The sequence below is a fragment of the Podarcis pityusensis genome, assembly GCF_964106645.2.
Source record: "Podarcis pityusensis genome assembly, chromosome: 12".
NCBI classification, from domain to species: Eukaryota; Metazoa; Chordata; class Lepidosauria; order Squamata; family Lacertidae; genus Podarcis; species Podarcis pityusensis.
In genome coordinates this window covers 3,888,533-3,908,507 of record NC_138037.1, presented here as the reverse complement: position 1 = coordinate 3,908,507, position 19,975 = coordinate 3,888,533, and the positions used below count along the sequence as shown (strand labels likewise).

The following is a 19,975-nucleotide window of genomic DNA, read 5'->3' as shown; positions in this document are numbered from 1 at the left end:
CTGATCACTGGGTCAAGCTGGCTAGGGATGATGGGAACTAGAGTCCAACAGCATCTGTGGAAGGCCACAGGTTGCCCATCAACTGCTGGAGATGGGCCGGGGGCACACGGGCAGTGCCAGTGTGGGGAATGCTCTTTACACTGGGGTGGGGTGGAAAGAAGGCTTTTAGGCAGCTGGGTACATGAATTCTATGGGTAGAACAAGGGCAGCAGGTGCTAAACAAATTCAAGCCAGGGGATGGATAGTTTGCACCAGCCGGACCTTCATCCTTGCATTTATCGCCAGTACAGCTTTACCCTTCTTATTCCTGCCTGTAGAGGAGTTCAATGTGATTGGAAGTGGGTCGCTAACCCAACCCCTCAATGTACTCCTCGGTCCGGTCAGATACTTTGGGCTCCTACTTGGCTTTGAGACCAGCTCAGGAACTGTTCATATAAGCGAGTGCAAAAGGCTTCCATGAAAAGGTTGACGGTGTGAAAAATTGGGGAAACAGAGGAAAGCCACAGAGACTACAAGGATTTCATCACAATTTCTAATTACAAGTCTGTGAAGTCAAGAGATATGAATGCATTACAGAGGGAAGTTACTATTCTGGGTAGCCAATAGTGGAAAGTTCATAGGCAACAATGATCCTCAGGGTTCACTGTTTCTGCAAGTAATGTATCAGGCGGGCATGAAGTAGATGGTCTTCCCCTAGTAGGCCACTAGCCAATGTTCCAATGGGCAATCTAATGTAGCCTTCCCCAGCCCAATGGCCTCATGATATTGCTAGTCTACAACTTCCATTGGTGCTGGCTTAGGTTGATGGGAGTGATTCAAAACATCTGGAGGGCACCAGGCTAGGAAAACCTAATAGGAATGTGAGAGATGCCCTGCAGCTGGAACAAGCCAATGGCCCACCTAGTCCAGACTCCTGTCCTCACAGTGACCAGCCAGACGCCTACAGGAAGCCCTCAAGGAGGAATCGGGCGCTCCTCACTTGCAAATCCCAGCTATGGCTATTCAGAGACATACTGCCTCTGAAACTGGAGGTAGAAACATAAGCCATAGAATCAAAGAATTGTAGAGTTAGAAGGGACCCCAAGGGTCATCTAGTCCAACCTCCTGCAATGCTAGCAGCCATTGCTTGCCTTTTCCTCCATGCCCCTCTCTGCCTTTGAAGTCATCTAGTTGTGTCCATGACTAGTTGATGGAAGACTAGAGAGGTAGCCAATATGCCCTTGAGACGTTGCTGGGCTACAATTCTTATCAGCTCCAGTCAGCATCACTAGATAGTCCTTGATCTGAACCCGCAAGATACTTGAGTTCTGAAGCAGGAGTGCATATCTGGAATAAAGTGGGCCTGATTTTGTCTTTTAAACAGCTGCTTTTTTATTTTTAGAACTGGATTGCACTAAATATATTGAAAGAATGGTGCTCTGTTTTAACTGTCTTGTGTGACCCACATTGGCAGGGCTTTGCCCTGAGAGGCAGCATAGATACGTTGGAATAAATCAATCCTTAAAATAAATAACGGAAAAAGGAACCACTAGACAAGCCAAAATGTTAAAGAGGGCATGGATGTGCACGTTGCCTGCATACCCATCTTCCAGATCACAAGCAGATTTAAGAGTCCATAATCACACCCAGGTGAACAGCACCTGATGTTTCTAAGGGAGGGCCTTCCTTGCACACTGGAGAGGCAGGGGGTGGGGGCGGAGATGGAAGTGACTCAACAGCACAGAAGCAATCCTGAGTTCAGCCTGAGTTTCATTTTAAAAGCATCCTTCTTAATGGGACACTAGAAGCCAGTTTGAACCCAACACCTCTCAGCGATCGGAGGCAGTGAGGCCCACGAGATGCCTCCTGGAAACATCTTCATGCTCAATGGCATTTTCTAAACTGATTTACAAAAGTTGTTCTGAAGCAGAAGAGCGGTTTGGTGGGAGGGGAAGAGGAAGAACTTCCTGGACTGTGGGACTACTACGAGGGTCAGAAAAGTCTTTCACAAAACGCTAGCAACAGGACAAGACAAACACAACATTTTGCAGAAAATTGAAAAGGTTACATCAAGTAATGAGCTCCTGGAAGGATATAATCCCATGCTTAAAATAAACACACAAAAAAGCCCTAATCTTAGGTCCCTGGGCAATGACTAGGAGGGAAGACCTCAAACCAAAAAGAGAGAGACCCTCTTCACTGACTACCAAACAAAAGCACAAAAAGTGAAGCTGTGAGTGAACTTTTTAATATAACTAATGAATAAGGTATACATCTCACTCACTTCCAAAGATAGGAGCTGCAGGTTTCAGGAAAAAATAAGGCTTGAGATTGTGTATAATTGGACTCTTGTATGCCGCTACAGTCATGGAGATATGGCTCAGCATATAGATCAATTTAGATTATTGTGTCTGAAAAGGCTACTGCAGCATTAATGCATTAACTGCCACTGCCCTCCGGGACTCATGAAGAGCATTGCTTCTTTTGGAAAGAATGCCACTGAAGACTGCTAAAGCCAAAATGCATTTGGCACCATCAGGACTCACCTAGATTATATTGATAACAACTTTTGAACTATGCAGGAGGTGTGTCATATTCACTTCTGCATGTATGGGGGCAACATTAACCTCTATGCAGAATCTGGTTCATGTACCTTACAGTTCCAGAAATGTTTTAATCCTTGGGATATAATCTAGGTTCCGCTTAGATGTTTGATGATGCCATACATTTTTGTGAGATACCTGTTCGTGTTAAAGGTTGCCTTGTGTACTGTTCAGTAGCTATGGCTAACAGACTGGGGTTTTTTTTGGATAGGAGGGAAGAAGCCCACGTGGTTCCAATATTTCCCTTACATCATCACGGGATGGACAAATAAGGGCCACTGAAATCTTACCCTTCCTGGTGCCTTCTATTCCATGGTCGCCATTCTCGACCACAGCAGCTGGTCCAGTCGCTGACGTACCTAAAAAGACAGAGACAGTCTCATCAACTGGGAGGAATCTCACTGCCTTCATTTTCACTCTTCACAGGGTTTTAACATTCAGGCTGCATAAGCCTCTTCAAGTGTACTTCCCTGTAAAGGGGTGGGGAATTCTCTGCGACTTTTGACTAAGTTTGGTAGCCAGCTGTTTTTACCAGTAGCCAGCCATGTCATTCTTGAACCCAGTTCCATAGGGGCAGGCTGTATTCACCGCCCAGCAAAGTAGTTTGCAGGGAAGGAGCAAGGGAGAAAGTGCTGCATGTTCTATAGCAACCTGCCGGGTTAGAAACTCAGATATATAATCTTATCACCAAATGGCAGCTTAAACCTGGGTCACTGTTGCCACAATGGAATGCCTAGGCACCTTTTTTGCAGTGGGATTTGTTGTTGTTGTTATTCGTTTAATTTTGTTTTTATAGCGCTATATTTTAAAGGAGAAATCTGAAAGCGGTTTATAAGACATTAAAACATCAAATAAAACAAAATCAAGCTTCAAGGAAAATATTTCAGATCCTTTTCTAGGTGATATTTTGCTTTCCCCAGGCTCCAACCTAGCATTCAGAAGTCTCCATGTGGCCACATTTGGACCTGTGTGAGTAGCAAAACACACCTGGCTGGTTTATAACACTGGCAGCCTGTGAGCCTAAATATGGGGATTTGTGAAGGTCTATCCCACCTCAGCACCGTGACTGGCTTTCAAATGGCTTGTAATTCATAAAGTGCAAAAATTCAAAGATTAAAATAAAGCCTGAAGAGAAGTTAAAAATACAAGGAACAGCAGCATAGTACTTGCTTAAGTACATCCTGCCTTTCTGAGCAAAAGTAATATCAAGGTGGCGTACTGTTTAAAAACAAATGAAAACAATTCAAAATACAGCAAAGCAGTAAAAACAGATAATTTAAAGTGGGGAGGGGGCTGTGGCCTTCCAAGTGTAGCTGGACTCCCGAATGGTCCAGACAGCATGGCGCAATGGCCAGGGGTGATGGGAGTGGTTGTCCAAGAACTATAGGGAAACAGTTTCCTGTGCTAGAATTCTACAGGATGGGGTATTAGTGTGTGTGAAAACAGTCCAGATCCAATGATCCCACCTCTAGATGCTAGCGACGTTAGGTGCCATCCTGGCATCTTCACTTGGGTCGCAAGGCCAGGAGCAAAATGCACCTGGCTCCTGGCTAATTTCAAACACTGCTTATTGGTGGCAGATCTTCCTGCTGCAAAACCAAAGCAGGAGCTTGCGCCGCTATGGCACATATGCAACATTCATCTCTCTTGGCTCAGCTTTCCCTACAAAGCTAGGGAACAGATGGCAGTGTGGTACTAGGCAGGTTTACACACCTGACAAGGGAAACTCAAGGGAGAGAGATTTGTTAAAACCTTCCTCTGATGTGCACCTTTTGGAAGGTGACCTTATTTGGCTGCCTCTAGAGATGGCCCCCACAAAGGCAGCCAGTGTTCAAAAGGGCTGCGGCTTCCGATAAGAGGCTGTCGCCTCCAGCATTCTCAGGTGTCCCCAATGGCGCATTTTGCAAAATGGGTTGGTCACATTCCAGCCGCTTCTTTCCAGCAGTGTAGCTAGGCAGGAAAGACACGTGGCTTGGGCGTGCTGCAGGCCTTGCGGTGTCGCCCCCCATGGTGTGCACCCCGACCCCCCTAGCTACGCCTCTGCCTCTTTCTCAGGGACATCAAGCAGTTGAATTTACAAGGTGGCAAAGCGAGCTCCCCGCTGGTGCCACACAGCACTGCCATTTCAAGGGCTTTAAAGAGCTGGATTCGCATAAATTAAGACGCTTTTACACACACTGAAAACAGGCTTTGCGGAGATCTAATCCAGCTATTCCAACGGGGAAGAAGACTCCTTCCTGCACAACAGCATCTGGGAACAGGGATGCTTGCATAAATCAAAACAGCTTATCTGCAGAACAGGGCTGAGGAAACCCCATCAAAGGACCCAACTGTCTTCAAAAAGCAGCCCCAGCTGCACAGACAAGAGCTAAATGAAAAACAGGCCCCAAGAAGGCAGCTTGCTCCGTCCCATCTCCCAGAGGGGTGTGGGGCTTCCCTTCGCTCTTCTCGCTTACAATTCCCCCTCAAGCTAACCGAGAGGAGTGAGGCTCCCTGCACAAAAGGATTCAGCTCATGGATAAATGGAAATCAACCGGGCCATTACCACTGTCCGCGAGGCCAGATGTGGCTCAGCACAGCTGCCCACAGCTCTCCCCGCCCGCAACTTTGCAGCGCTTGAGCCGGAGGTGGTGGTGATTGCCTTCTGTCTCTGCAATTTGGAGTACTGGCTCCCTGCACATTGCGTAGCATTTAAACATTTTAGCTTTCCTTCCCCTCCCAACGCACAAACACACACCCCTTCCAAAAACTCCTTTTATTTTAAGAACCTGGTTTTTAAGAGCGCAAAACGAACCAAGATGTCCAAAGTCCGTAATCCTGGCCCAAATGATTAGATGGTACTTACATCTGGCTAAAGGATCAAAGGATTGGGGGTTTTTTTATATAAACAACCCTTAGAGCCACAGCACGCCCTAAAAAACAGATAATCCCGAGCGAGGAAGATGGGGCCAATATATTAAGCCTAATCACTCCTCCCCCCAAAGGCATGCCTCGGAAACGTGCAGCCGCATGATTTCACGCGTAAGGGCACAGCGATAAAGGCCGCCAGAGGAGGGTTGGACAGATGGTTCGGCCTGCTCAGCGCCCCGTCTCTTGCTGCTGCAAAAGAAAATGCCTCAAGGAGAACCAGGGAGTGCGGAGTACAGATCTGTCTTGCCGCAGCCAGACCTCTACAGGAAGGCTGGTTGCTTGAGGATGAGGCTGTGTCCTTCAATACTCTGATCCAATAGCCACTGATCAGGCATCATGCCTCAGTCCCAGCACATACATCCCAACACCAGGGGCAAGCTGCAGAATATGTTACACTGGGAATGGGCTGGGCGAAAGAGGAATAAAATGGAAAACCCAGCAGGCACAGGAGATGGGTGTATTAATTCAAATTATAATGTTCTAATGCCAACAGGTTTCAAAGCACAGGGCTGTTCATCAGGAGATGAGGGAAACCAAACATCTATGATCATTCCCAACAGGTTTGAAGCAGCCTGGAAACAGGATCAGGCCAATGGCCCATCTAGTCCATCATCCTGTTCATACAGGGCCCACCTAGATGTCCATGGGAAGACTTGGTCCAAGGCAGCTTCTATGTAACCAATGGACCCCTTACATTCTTACTGGTGGGATTTAAAAGGGGGATTAGAGAAATTCAGAGAGAATAAAGCTATCAATGGCTGCTGGATGGGATGACCATATGCTACCTTCAGGATCTGAGCAGCATGAGCCTTTGAATCACCAGACTCCAAGGACAGAGATTTTACCCATTTCAGTCTCAAGCACTAGAGCAAGCTATGTGCCACTTCTTTGAGAGCACCATGAAAATTGCATTTCATTTTCAATTTGTGTACCGCCTTTCTCTATTACTATACGCAAAGTGGTTTACAAGATGAAGAAGCAGCAAAATAAGACAGCAAAGATCACACACGTAATAACAATCTGATCCAATACAAAAAAGTCACAGTAACTTTAAAATAAACAACTTATATCAAATAAAGCAACATTCAATTATCCATTAGAATGTAATAGTAAACAGTAAAATTAAATACCAGCAAATGGCACTTATCAATTACAATAAAGAATTACTAAGCGATAATCAATAAAAATAACCACAAGCTACAATGCATAAAGGTAAAGGTAAAGCCCTGTCGTGGATGACTCTGGGGTTGCAGCACTCATCTCGCTTTATTGGCCGAGGGAGCCAGCGTACAGCTTCCGGGTCATGTGGCCAGCATGACTAAGCCGCTTCTGGCGAACCAGAGCAGCGCACGGAAACGCCGTTTACCTTCCTGCCGGAGTGGTACCTATTAATCTCCTTGCACTTTGATGTGCTTTCGAACTGCTAGGTTGGCAGGAGCAGGGACCGAGCAACAGGAGCTCACCCCATCGCGGAGATTCGAACCGCCAACCTTCTGATCCGCAAGTCCTAGGCTCTGTGGTTTAACCCACAGCACCACCCGCGTCCCATAAAATGCCCCAAAACCTACAAGACCATGTAGAAGGATCAGATGGAGAAACAAGGACACACAACTTATAAAATTGTTTTTTAAAAATATCCCTGAACTCCTCTTCCCCCTTCCTAGCTACTTCTGCTATTCTCAAAGTCATGGTCTAGGAAAGGCTCCCAGGGCTGGGGGCTTGGGGGCAAGGCAGGTGGAAAAGCCATGGCCTGGTGGGCAGCAGAAAGTCTCTCTCATCCAGAGGTTAGAGTGCACTTTGTTAGACACCCACCATCTTTCATCTCAAGCGTGAAAATGCTTCTCTCTGCCAAACTTCCAGCCCCAAAATCTGCAAGGAAAAATAAATGTTGGCTGCATGAGATTCATATTACTGCACGGAGACGGGGAAAGGAGAGACGCAAGGAGACATTTCAGGCACTTCTGCTCAATTCTTCCAATCCCTTGTGAGGCTGTTGTCGTTGTTCTGCTATTGGCATTTGGATACGCTGCGACTTATGTTTGCCAAGTGAATATGACCAGCACCCTCTGCTGGGCATTGGAGAACTTTAAATGTTCAAGCCGAGTTAGATCAGAAATTTGGAATAAGGAAATTTATACAAATGAGACCCTAACAAAAGTGTGTTGGAAGAAAAGGATAAGGGTAAGGAATGTTTGGCTGCTGAAGCTGCAACTCCAGCTGCTTCTCGTTGGGTTGCGGGGTGAGGAAATATTACGGCTTGCAATTTCTTCTCTTCAATTCCTTCTCCCGTCATGCACAGCCTTATCGTTTTATGCAATAAATTGGATATCCCTCCACGACAACTGCCTTACTTTATCTGGTCAGTGCAGAGTTCAAACTGCCATCTTTATTGGGACGCATTGTTAATCTCTCCTCGTTGCCCCGTCAAAAGTTAGGGGCAGCACATATCTGAGCTGCCTCAAGAACCAACCCAAGGCCAAACTTTCTGAGGTTAAAGCAGAGGCGCTGAGCAAGCACGGCTTCCAGGAGGGCAGGAGGGGGAGATGCAAGGCTTCGCCTGCTCCCCAAGCAATCCCCTGGCATTACATAAAGGATGGAGTAAGAGGATTAGCTGGCACTTGTCAAATTATGACGTTCAGCCACTTGGTAAGACCAACTTGCTGGCTATTATCCCCGTGGGAGGAAAAAAAATAATGTCGTCCCAATGATGTGTTAATGGGGAAAGGAAGAGATGCACAGTGGCCCCAAAATGCTTTTGTGCAAGATGAAATCCTGGCCAATTTCTGTTTGGATTGGCAGCCCCTCCTCTCCAAGCCCAAGCCCTCCAGGTCCAGGTGGGACTCCATCTGATCGCTCCTTAAGCCTTGTCTAATCTGGCTGAAGGATTTCAGTTAGGCACAACCCCCTCCCGAGAGGAGATGGGAGGGTTAGATCTTGAAGTGTTGTTTACAGCCCCGCCTGGACTGCGTGCAGGAAAACGGAAGGAGCGCCTGCACAAGTTCTTTTCCCACAGATGATGGTCCAACAGCAGAAAGCCTCTATTCAAATTCCCCAGAAGGCCAGTCCTGCTTTGCTAAGGATCGAGACAGCGGGACAACACAATCACACCACTGAAGCCTGCACAAATGGTTAGGGAAGTGTCCCGTGTACAGCCTCTTTGCAGTGGGTTATTCCGGCATTGCAGGGGGTGGGCTAGATGGCCCTTGAGGTCCCTTGCAACTCTACAATTCTATGACTCTACATGCAGCTGCCTCATAGGAGTTAGGCCACCAGCCCATCTGGCCAGAAGTATCAACTCTAACTGGAAGCGGTTCTCCAAGGTCTCAGATCAGGAGCTTCCCCTCGCCTGTTACCAAAGGTGCTTCAAGAAGAGATGTCATAAATGGAACCTGGCTTGCTTCTGCATAGGAAGGAAGTGCTCTTCCTGCCGGGGGGGGGGGTGTTCTGCTTGGTTTCTGCCTTTCCCAGATGCAGCTCCAAGCAACAACAGCAGCAGCTGGAGATGCACACCAGGTTTAAACGATCCTGACAGTACATCTCAGAACGGTGCCGGAAATAGAGTGCTGGGCTCTTGCGATGGATGGCTGAGTTCAAGCGCTGCCTCTTCCGAGATCATTGGGCAGTCTTCCCCCCACCCCACCCCAAATAATCTTTATTAGTTTTCCGGTTACATACTCCACATACACATAATGTGCTGCATTTTACATTTATACTTGCTCCTAAGCGCTGACTTCTCTCCTTCCTTCCTTCTGGGTTTTTATATCACATATAATTTTATCGCATTATTTTCATCCATTTTGTATATTGTTATTCATTTTCCATAGTATATCCATAAACAAATAAATCCTCCTGTTTATACAATTCTTGTTGTTATACAATTTACAACTAATGTTAGTTATATTAATCTCCTTATACATTTTGCTTATTATTTTCATTATCCATCACTTTTCTTAATCTTTCCCGATATGAGGTTTATTTCCAATTCTATTGGTTTCACTATTTCATCTTATCTTTCCTATATACAACATAAATTTTTCCCATTCTTTTTGAAATGTTTCCTTGCCCTGTTGTCTAGTTTTCCCTGTTAATTTGGCTATTTCTGCATATTCCATTACCGATCATTGGGCAGTCTTAGGCAATGCCGCGCAATGAGCTACTTAGCCCAACATCAGTAAAAAAATAAAAATGGAGGGATGAGTTGCTAAGCTTGCAAGATCTACCACAAAGGCACGCCGAGATTGCAGCCTTAAAATGGGCTCCAGAAGCCAGCACTGCTTCACTCTTATACAATACTGAATATGGGGCACTGGTCCACAGCTGGTGCCAGCATTGCTTCTGAATGCCAATTGTTGGAAGCCACAGGAGGAGAGGGGAGAAGGCTCCTGTGCTCAGATCCTGCTTGCTGGTTTCCCACAGGCATCTGGTTGGCTACTCTGAGAACTGGATGCTGGGCTAGGTGGGCCATTGGCTTGATCCAGCAGGCTCTCCTTATGTTCAGGTAAGGCACCTTTTGGGTGTCATGGACCAAATTCCCTCAGCGGTAACCAGAGGGATCAGAGCCAGCAGTGTAAAGAACCATTCCACAGAATACAGTGTGTGTGTGTGTGTGTGTGTGTGTGTGCGCGCGCGCGCGTGCGCATGCGCATACAGTGGTACCTCGGGTTACATATGCTTCAAGTTACAGACTCCGCTAACCCAGAAACAGTACCTTGGGTTAAGAACTTTGCTTCAGGATGAGAACAGAAATCGTGCTCCGGAGGCAGCGGAAGGCCCCATTAGTTAAAGTGGTGCTTCAGGTTAAGTACAGTTTCAGGTTAAGAACAGACCTCCAGAACGAATCAAGTTCTTAACCCGAGGTACCACTGTATACCATATTTTTCACTCTCTAAGACGCACCAGACCACAAGACACACCTAGTGTTTGGAGGAGGAAAACAAGAAAAAAAATATTCTGAATCCCAGAAGCCAGAACGGCGATCCCTCTTGCTGTTCTGGCTTCTGGGATAGCCATGCGAAGCCTCTTCAGGGCAGCAGGAGGAAGGCTCGCCCTGCCCTGAAGAGGCTTCGCACGCCTAAGCCAGAAGCCAGAAGCCAGAACAAGAGGGATCGCTCTTGGGAAAAGCCCCCAAGAGCTGCGCTTCCTTTAAAGAGTGCGCGGAGCGTGTGTGGGGTTCTTGGGGGCTTTTGCCCGAGGATGGAGAAGGGCAGCTCATCAGTCCCTTCCACCACCTCCCAGAAAAGCCCCCAAGAGCCGCGCTTCCTTTAAAGAGCCGCGTGGAGCGTGTGTGCGGCTCTTGGGGGCTGTTCCCCGAGGAGGGAGAAGGGATTGACGGGCTGCCCTTTTCCCTCCTCAGGGAAAAGCCCCCAAGAGCTGCACACACGCTCCACGCGGCTCTTTAAAGGGAGCGCTGAGCAGAGCCTCCCGCCTGAATTCGCTCCATAAGACGCACATACATTTCCCCTTACTTTTTTTTTTTGGCAAGTAAATTTTTATTCAGAATTTGTACAAAAAAAAAAGAAAAAGAAAAAAAGAACTAACAAATACAAAAATAAACATTTTAACATAAATTATTCATCCTATTTTCATACTCTACAAAAAGGAAACATACAATCATACAAAAAATAATAATATAACCATTAGGCTCTCCTTAGCCTTTGACTTCCCTTCACCCTTTTGGTAAGTATCAAATAAATCTCGGATTGCGTAATTAGTTTATTAAAGTTTATAGTTATTAGCTGATAAAGTTTTTCTAATACCGCCAGTTCCTCCTATATATCCGTTCCAATATAATTCCAAAATTTACTCCAATTTTTTTGAAATTTCTGGTCGTCTTGGTCTCGTATTCTGCCTGTTAATCTATCTAGCTCGGCATAGTTGATCATTTTGACCTGCCAGTCACTTATGTTAGGAATAGTTTCTATTTTCCAGTTTTGTGCCAGCATAATTCTTGCGGCTGTGGTGGCATAGAGAAATATTTTTTTATCTTCATTTTTTATTTCCTTACCCATTATTCCCAGCAAAAAGGCCTCAGGTCTCTTGGGAAAAGTATATTTAAAAACTTTTTTAAGTTCATTATAAATTGCTTCCCAAAAAACCTTCACCTTGTTGCATTGCCACCACATATGGTAGAGGTCTCCCTCCACTTCACCACATTTCCAGCATGTCTTATTTTCTGATCTATAGATTTTAGCCAATTTTGCCGGCGTAAGATACCATCTATAGAGCATTTTCCAAACATTTTCTCTCAAACTCGTACAGGCCGTAAATTTAATATCTCTATTCCACAATTTCAACCACTTTTCAAACTCGATGTTATAACCGAAGTCAATTGCCCATTTAATCATTGCCTCTTTGACTTCCTCGTCTTTTGTATGCCATTCCAGTAATATGTCGTATAATTTAGACAATGTTTTGTTTTTGCCTTCTATTATTTCTATATTGAATTTTGATTTCTTGTCCTCAAAGCCCATTTTTCTTTTATCTTGTTTTAACATATCATTCACCTGATGATATTGTAGCCAACCGGTGAATTGATCCTTTATTTCCTCATACGGTTTAAGTTTAAGCCCTTGTTCTGATTTTCTTACCAAATCTTCGTAGGTGGCTGTCTTCCCTTCCATGTTGTTTTTTTTTATTGTTAAGACCTCTACTGGTGAAATCCACCATGGTGTTTTTCTTTCGAGAAGGTTCTTATTTCTTTCCCAGACCTGATATATTGGTCCCCTGAAAATATGGTTTAAGAAAGCCCTATGGACTTTCACCTTCTCGTACCAGAGATATGCGTGCCACCCATACCGATTATTGAAACCTTCTAAATCTAGTAGGTCTCTGTTCTCCAATTTTATCCAATCTTTTAGCCACAGTAGGCACGCTGCTTCATAATATAGGCTCAGATCTGGGAGAGCAAAACCTCCTCTTTCCTTTTTATCAGTTAGTATTTTCAGTTTAATCCTTGGTCTTTTCCCCTGCCAGATGAATTTCATCAGGGTTCTCTGCCATTCTTTACATTGTTTTAAACCTTTAATAACTGGAAGAGTTTGAAATAAAAACAACATCCTCGGCAAAACGTTCATTTTAACCACTGCTATCTTCCCTAAAAAGGAAAATTTCATCCTCCCCCATATTTCCAGATCTTTCTTTATTTTTTTCCATATAACTTCGTAATTATCTTTATATAGGTTTATGTTTTTTGCCGTGATCCACACTCCCAAATATTTCACTTTTTTCACCACCATGATTTCCACTTTTTGTTCTAGATCTTTCGTTTCTTCCTTAGTTAGATTTTTAACCAGCATTTTAGTTTTATTCTTGTTTACCTTAAAACCTGCCACCTCTCCAAATTCCTCAATTTTTTGTAATGCTTCTTTTACACTATCTTGTGGATCTTCCAAAGTCAGAACAATATCGTCGGCAAAGGCTTTAATTTTGAATTCCTTCTTTCCTACTCTAATTCCTTTCACTTCTGTTGCTTCCCTCAGTCTCTTATTAAGTACTTCCAAAATTACAATAAATAATAAGGGGGACAGGGGGCAACCTTGTCTGGTCCCTTTATAAATGTTAAAATATTCTGTTGTATTATTATTTATCACCAGCTTTGCTTTCTGTTCTTTGTATATTGCTTCTATGCCTCTTCTAAATTTTTCGCCAATTCCCATCCTTTCCAAAACCTTCTTTAGGAAGTTCCAGGAAACATTGTCAAATGCCTTTTCGGCGTCTATGAAAACCAGTGCGGCTTTTCTGTCTATTTTCATGTCCAGGTATTCAATAATGTCAATCAAATTCCTTACATTATCCCGTAATTGTCTCCCTGGGAGAAATCCTGTTTGATCACCATGAATTTTATTAATCAAGACCTTCTTTAATCTTTCCGCCATTATGTCTGCAAATAGCTTATAATCATTATTTAATAATGAGATTGGCCTATAGTTCTTTACTTCCATAGTGTCCACCTCTTTTTTAGGGATCAATGTAACATAGGCTTCCTTCCAGGTATTAGGTATCTTTCCTTCTCTCAATATATTGTTCATAACCTCTCCCAGCACTGGTGATATTTGGTTAATTAATATTTTATAATATTTGGCCGGAAGGCCGTCCGGTCCCGGCGCCTTCTCAGCTTTCATCTTTTTAATAGCCTTTTTTATCTCTTCCTGTGTTATTTTCTCCTCTAGTGCTGCTCTTTCATCTTCTACAATTTGTTCCAGATGGTGTTTTTGCAGAAATTGATCTATTTCTTGTTCTGTTTCCTCTCCTCTTTTGTACAAATCCTTATAATATCTTTGGAATATTCTTTTTATTTCTTTTGGTTCTTCCATAATCATATCTCCTTCTTTTATTTTACTGATCGTACTCAACTTCTTCCTTTCTCTCAACTGCCACGCTAGATATTTCCCTATCTTATTTGCGGACTCAAAGTTCTTTTGATTCATCCTCTTAATTTTCCACTCTATCTCTTGGTTAATTATTGTAGCAAATTTAGCTTGTAGTATTTTTAAGTTCTGTTTTAAACTTTCTTCACTAGGGTTAACAGTTAATTTTCTTTCATTTTCCATAATCTGTGTTAAAATCTGCTCTTTCTTTTTTTCTTTTTCTTTTCTTAATTGGGTATTTTTCTGAATCAAAAAACCCCTCATGACCGCTTTTCCTGCGTCCCACACCGTCTCTATGGAAGTTTCTCCATTTAAATTCCACCTAAAGTATTCTTCAATTGTTTCTATAGCCTTATTTACTATCCTTTGATCATTAAATAAATATTCATTCATTCTCCATCTGGCTGTTTTAACCTCTCTACCTTTTAACTCCATGGAAACCGCACTATGATCAGATAAAGTTCGGGGCCAAATTTCAGACTTAATTAAGTTCTGTACCAATTCCCTCGAGACCCAAATACTGTCTATCCTCCCCCAGCTCTGATTCGGATTTGAAAAAAAAGTGAATTGTTTTGCAGTAGGGTTTTTAAACCTCCAGACATCCGTCAATCCCAAATTATTTACCATGTCGAAGAAAGATCGTGGTAGTTTACCTTCTTTCCCATCTTGTCTTTTTGTTAATCTATCCATATTCGGCGTCACCACCCCATTAAAATCTCCCATCAATATCATTTTCTGGTCCATCCATTCCATTAGTATATTATCTAATTCCAAAAAGAAAGCTGATTTTTTCTCATTCGGGGCGTATATTCCAACCACAACTATTTTTTCTCCATGAAACACCATCTGTACCACCACTATTCTCCCATGTTCATCTTTGTACAGTAATTGCGGGTCATATTTTTCCTTTATATAAATTACTACCCCTCTTTTCTTAACCTTGTCGGAGGTCACAAAGTCCAGTCCCAATCTCTTATTACTTAATACTCTCTTGTGTTTTCCTATAACATGCGTTTCTTGAAGACAAATTAAATCCCAATTCTTTTTCAACAATACATGTGCAATCTGGTTCCTCTTATTTTTATTATTCAAACCTTTTACATTCCAGGTTATTGTTTTTAAAGCCATCTATTAAACTATTCTAGCTAATTTAACTAGATTAAATAGGGACTACTGTTCCTTGCTTTCCTCCTCTTGTTCTTCTCCTTCTCCTGTTAAGCTCGCCTCTTTTTCTTCTTCTTCACTCCCTTCACCCTCCTCGTCTCTCTGTCGTTCCTCCCTTTCCACCTCCCCTTCAACTTTTCCCAGGTCCTTCTCGTATCTCCTCGCAAATTTTTGGAGTTCAATACTGGTGCTTAATTTAAACCTTTTTTCCTTAAAGTAGAATGAAACGCCTTCGGGAAACTCCCATCTATACAATATCCCATTCTTCTTCAATTGGTTTGTTAATTTTTTGTATGGCTCTCTCCTTCGAAGAAATCTCGAAGGAATTTCTCTAAAGATAATAATTGGGCTTCCTCCAATATATAACCTTTTTATGTGGTTCTGTTGCAGTATTTCATTTCTTATTTCCAAAGTGTTGAACATGACAATTACATCACCTGGCAACTTTTTCTTTCTGGCTCTGTCTAATTTTGGTCTTATTCGAAAAACATTTACTAAATGACAGTTTATCTCCTCCTCGCTCTTATTTAACCAAGTTGCCAGCTCTTTTATCATTTTAGATCTAATATTCTCATTTGGGGTCTCTGGTACACCCCTCAGTTTTAGGTTGGTTTGATTTTGTCTCATTTGCGTCATAGCCATATTGTCCAACAACTCTTCCTGCACTCTTTCTATCTCTTTAACTTCTACTCTAATTCTATCCACCTCCTTCTTACTAGTTTTCGTATCTTTTTGCACCTTTTTCATTGAATCTTCCAAAACCTTAGTTCTTACTGATAAATCTTTAACTTTTCCTGTCAATTCCCCCACCACTCCCTCCAATTTCTTATCCAAAGTGTCCTGTACCTCAAGTAATTTTCTCTCAATATATTGTTCATTATTTTTGAATTCTTTCCTTATTTCGGCCATCAGACTGCTATAGTCTTTAATTTCTTTACTTTCCTTAGCATCCTCTTGCCTCGACGACCTCCTTTCCGCTGGTGTTGCCACGCCTTTTTTTGCACCGTTTGTCATTTTGTAGGCTTGAAAGGTCTTGGGGTCCACCACACTAATGTTGTTCAAAAAGGGATGAGGCACAGGATCACCGATAGTCTCTAATAGGTTAATAAGTTACTGGGTCTGGCGTTGGGGTATAATAACAGATATTAGTCATCACACATCAGGCTATACACAAAGTTTTACAGTCTTTACCTTTTACAGTCTTTGTCCTCTTAGAGGGTGGTATAATAGAGGTCTGGCGTCACCAAAAATTTTCCTTTACTGGAGACTTGGAGGTTCTTCAGGAAGTGTTCTTTATGCTGGTTTAAATTCTCCTATTTGGCTTTTGGCACATGTCCCTTTAAATCTCAAATACATGCAGAGGCGTAGTAGATCAAGGACAAGATGAAATGGCAGGTAACAAAGCCAAGATAAGTCTCGAAATGGCTTCCTCCTCCCTTTTTTATACCCATAGGGAAGTCACTAACATAAAACCAGCATTAAGGTCTGGGGAAGACCCAGGCTTTCTTCCACCCACTTCAAACAAAAAAAGTTGTTGTTAACAATAACGTCCTCAAAAAACCTGTCAGTTAAAGCATCAACCAAATGCCCCAGAAACCTCCTTTCCTCCTCTCAAACCCGGTAAAGAGTCTCTCAATCAAAAAAAAGAAAACTCAATATTATCTTGCTTCCAACTCTTTGTACTTTGTACTTTGTAAAATGTACTTTATTACCGAGGATATTCCTTCCCCTCGCTAGCGGTTACTTTCTTGCTCTTTCATTCACGTCTGCCAGCTTTTCGCTTTACTCCTTTATCATTCTTACCGCCAGTGGTGAATTCCTCCTTCTTTTGTCTTTAATTACTTCTCCGCTGGGTACTTCATTCAACATTCCTTTTGCTTTTACTTTGATTGATTGTTTGTTTTCCAGTGTTCTCCCTCCTCTGCTTTCATCAAAGCTTTAGAACTATTTCCCAGCTTTTCCTCTGTTGTCGGAGGTCCGCCGCTTTCACTCGGAGCCTGAGGCTTCACAGCATGGAGTCTGATATTTCCCCTTCTCGCTGCGGCTCCAGCCTTGTTAAACGCCGGCAACACAGGCGAGCACACGCAGCCTTGCTGGGTGTTATGGCCAACAGGATATTCCACCTGTGGTTTAGGGGTTCACGGAGCCTTCGTGACCCCTCTAAGACCCCCACGCTGTTCGAGGCTCCTCAGACGAGTTGCCTCGCGCGCTCCTTCCCGTGGCCGCGGCGTCCCGGAAGCATCCCCCCTTACTTTTTTTTTTTTTTTTTTTTTTTTTTTTTTTTTTTAAGTGCGTCTTATGGAGCGAAAATACGGGATATATCGCTCAATCACTCACTTTCTCTCCCACACACCTCTTTCTTATTTCCCAGAGAACGAATCCCTTCCAGCTCCCTTCTTCCTCCCACACAGGAAAACAGATGCCTGCTAGCCTCCATCAGAGTAGTAATAATAATAATAATAATAATAATAATAATAATAATAATTTTATTTATATCCCACCCTCCCCAGCCGAAGCCGGGCTCAGGGTGGCTAACAATAATAAAATAATACAACATTCTAAAATCATTTCATATAAAATTAATTCAATTTACTGCAAGGACCTGCCTTTCTACTTCCCAGGTTCACACTGCACTTCCTTCTTGACTTCTGGGCTCCACCAACTCATGGCTCCCTGCAAGATAACGGGGCTCTTTTTACCTCTTTCCCCACTACCCCATTTTTCACCTTGCTAATCCCTCCCCAAACATTTCAGCTTTCCCCTGCATTTCTCTCTTTATGGTCGTCTCTCTCACTTCCTTCTCTGATCCTTCTCATCCAAGCCAGCAGCAGACCTGATAACTAAGAGAAGGCGTACGGCATTTGGAGAGCCGGACGGTGCATCAAATCAGCTTGAGGGACACATACAGGCTATGAGCTCTCCACCCCAGACCATCTGATTCACAATGATGAATATTCTAACACAAGTTTACGTTCCCAGACAAGGCAGCCAGGTCTCTGGAAGAATGCTGTCCCCTGAAAAGTAACATCTCAACATCTATTAGGGCCATACACCAGGTATTTCCGCAAAGATCCACCCAGCCCTGATGAAACATAGGTGTCTCATTAAGATCCAGAGGCAAAAGTACCTAGCTAAATAGTTACACCCATGGATGTAATATTTTTCTCTCCTCCAGGACTGATCTCATTTTGCCTCAAGAAAGGGGGAAATTAGTAAGAAGGAAGAGAGCGGAAGGCAAGAGGTGTTCCCAAAATTCTAGAACCGGCAGGCCGAAAAAGAATGAGATCACCCCAGTGCAACCCTTGCCCCATCCAGGATCCTTCACACCAAAAGATGAACATACTTCCTCCTCCTTTCTCTGACAGCATAAATCTAATAAAGGGTTCAGTATCAAGTTAGTAAAATAATTCAGAGGGATGAAGCAAGCAAGACATTGTTCTCTCCAGAGCGACCAGCTAAACCTTACTTTGGTCTGTCCAAGTCTCAAAATGGGGTATCTTATCAACCAAAACCCTTAGCCTTTCAAAGGTAAAAACATGTTCCTATTGCTTTATAACTGTTGATATTACTCTGGTGGCCAAGAAAGAGAAAAGAAGAAAAAAATGTCAGGAAGCCACCAGTTTAAAGATCCTGAAACACTGTACCCTTCAGAATACTTTTTTTCCAATTGTCATGGGCACAAAGACTGCAACTGAAGCGTTAGAGAAACCCCAAGCATGTCTGTTTCACTTCCAGAGCAAGAGGGATAATAAGTAGGTGCATAACAGGCCATCTGTCCATTACTAGGACAGACACTCAGTACATTTGGAATGCATAGACTGGGTTCAGCTACTCCGTAAAATACTATATACATTAACTCATTTCACCCTGTTCACATTTATTTTCTCTCCGCAGCCCATTCCACTATCCCAAGTTGGGGACACAGGCAAATCATGTAGCCTGAGAACTAACAAGAACTGGCCTCTCCTGGTTAGTGTCCCACAACAACTGCAGAGACTGAGCTGTGAGCCAGGAAACCCCCAGTTCAGACCTCCCCCCTGCCATGATCACACTGCTTGGCCTTAGGCATGCCCACACCATCAGCACCAGCCTGTTTAACAAGGGGATCATATCACTGACCTACCTTGTAGGGTTGTTGTAAGAACTGCAGGGTACATACCTGAAGACGTCTCAAGTGCTACATAAAAAGCTGGCATTGTAAGCAGCCACACCTGCCTTGTTGCGCCTGCCAAAGCAGCCCAAATGGGCATGCAGAAATGAACTCCAGCTTTCGCGCCCTGAATATGCCTTTCAGCTGACAACAGTTCCTAGCAGCTTGCAAAATCTTTAGACACAATTGTGAGCCTCTCTCACCTGGGGCCCTCCACCTTGTACCTCTTACGCTGCGCTATGAAGCTGCAAACCTTTCAGTTTGGGCCCAGTAAGCTGGTCAGATTCTCACCTGTCAGACACAAGCAGGAAGACAGTGCAAACGAAATCTAATCTGCAAACACTGGAGTCCCCTTCAGAAAGAGATCAAGGCAAGAGCTTTGCTACGGAGCCTGCAATATTTCACATCCCTTGAAGTTCTCTCCCCACTCCCGAGCCCCCCACCCCCGGCCGCCTTCCCCAAGGGCTCACCAATCTGTTTCGGTTTTGGAAGCTAATATTAGGTATTTTCCCTCGCGGGCGACAAATTCAGGCGCTCTCGGGCGAGACATGGCTAGGCTCACCAGAAGAGACAAGTTATACATCCTGACACAAGATGTATGTTTACTTTTAAAGAAAGGTTATATAAATAAGGGTTCTCTAAAGACAGGGCCTTGAGCATTATTGCATAAGCCGAAAAAGAGGGAAGAAACAGGAGACTGGGAAGTTAGGAATTATTATTTACTGTACTCAACTTAGGAAAGGGGGAAAGGGAAAAAAGGGGTAGGCAGAGGTTTTTTGAGCTGAAGTTAATAAACTTGCATG

General features: G+C 43.6%; 1 protein-coding gene across 13 annotated transcripts in view; it reads right to left on the bottom strand.

Moving 5' to 3' along the window:
- The window catches only part of MAP4 (microtubule associated protein 4), a 178,330-nt gene that overhangs the window by 136,967 nt on the left and 21,388 nt on the right, over nt 1-19,975 (bottom strand). For all 13 annotated transcript variants that reach the window (XM_080973947.1, XM_080973943.1, XM_080973950.1 and 10 more), the window contains exon 3: nt 2,873-2,941. In XM_080973947.1, coding sequence (XP_080830073.1) covers nt 2,873-2,941 — 69 coding nt within the window. The remainder of the gene's footprint in view (nt 1-2,872; nt 2,942-19,975) is intronic.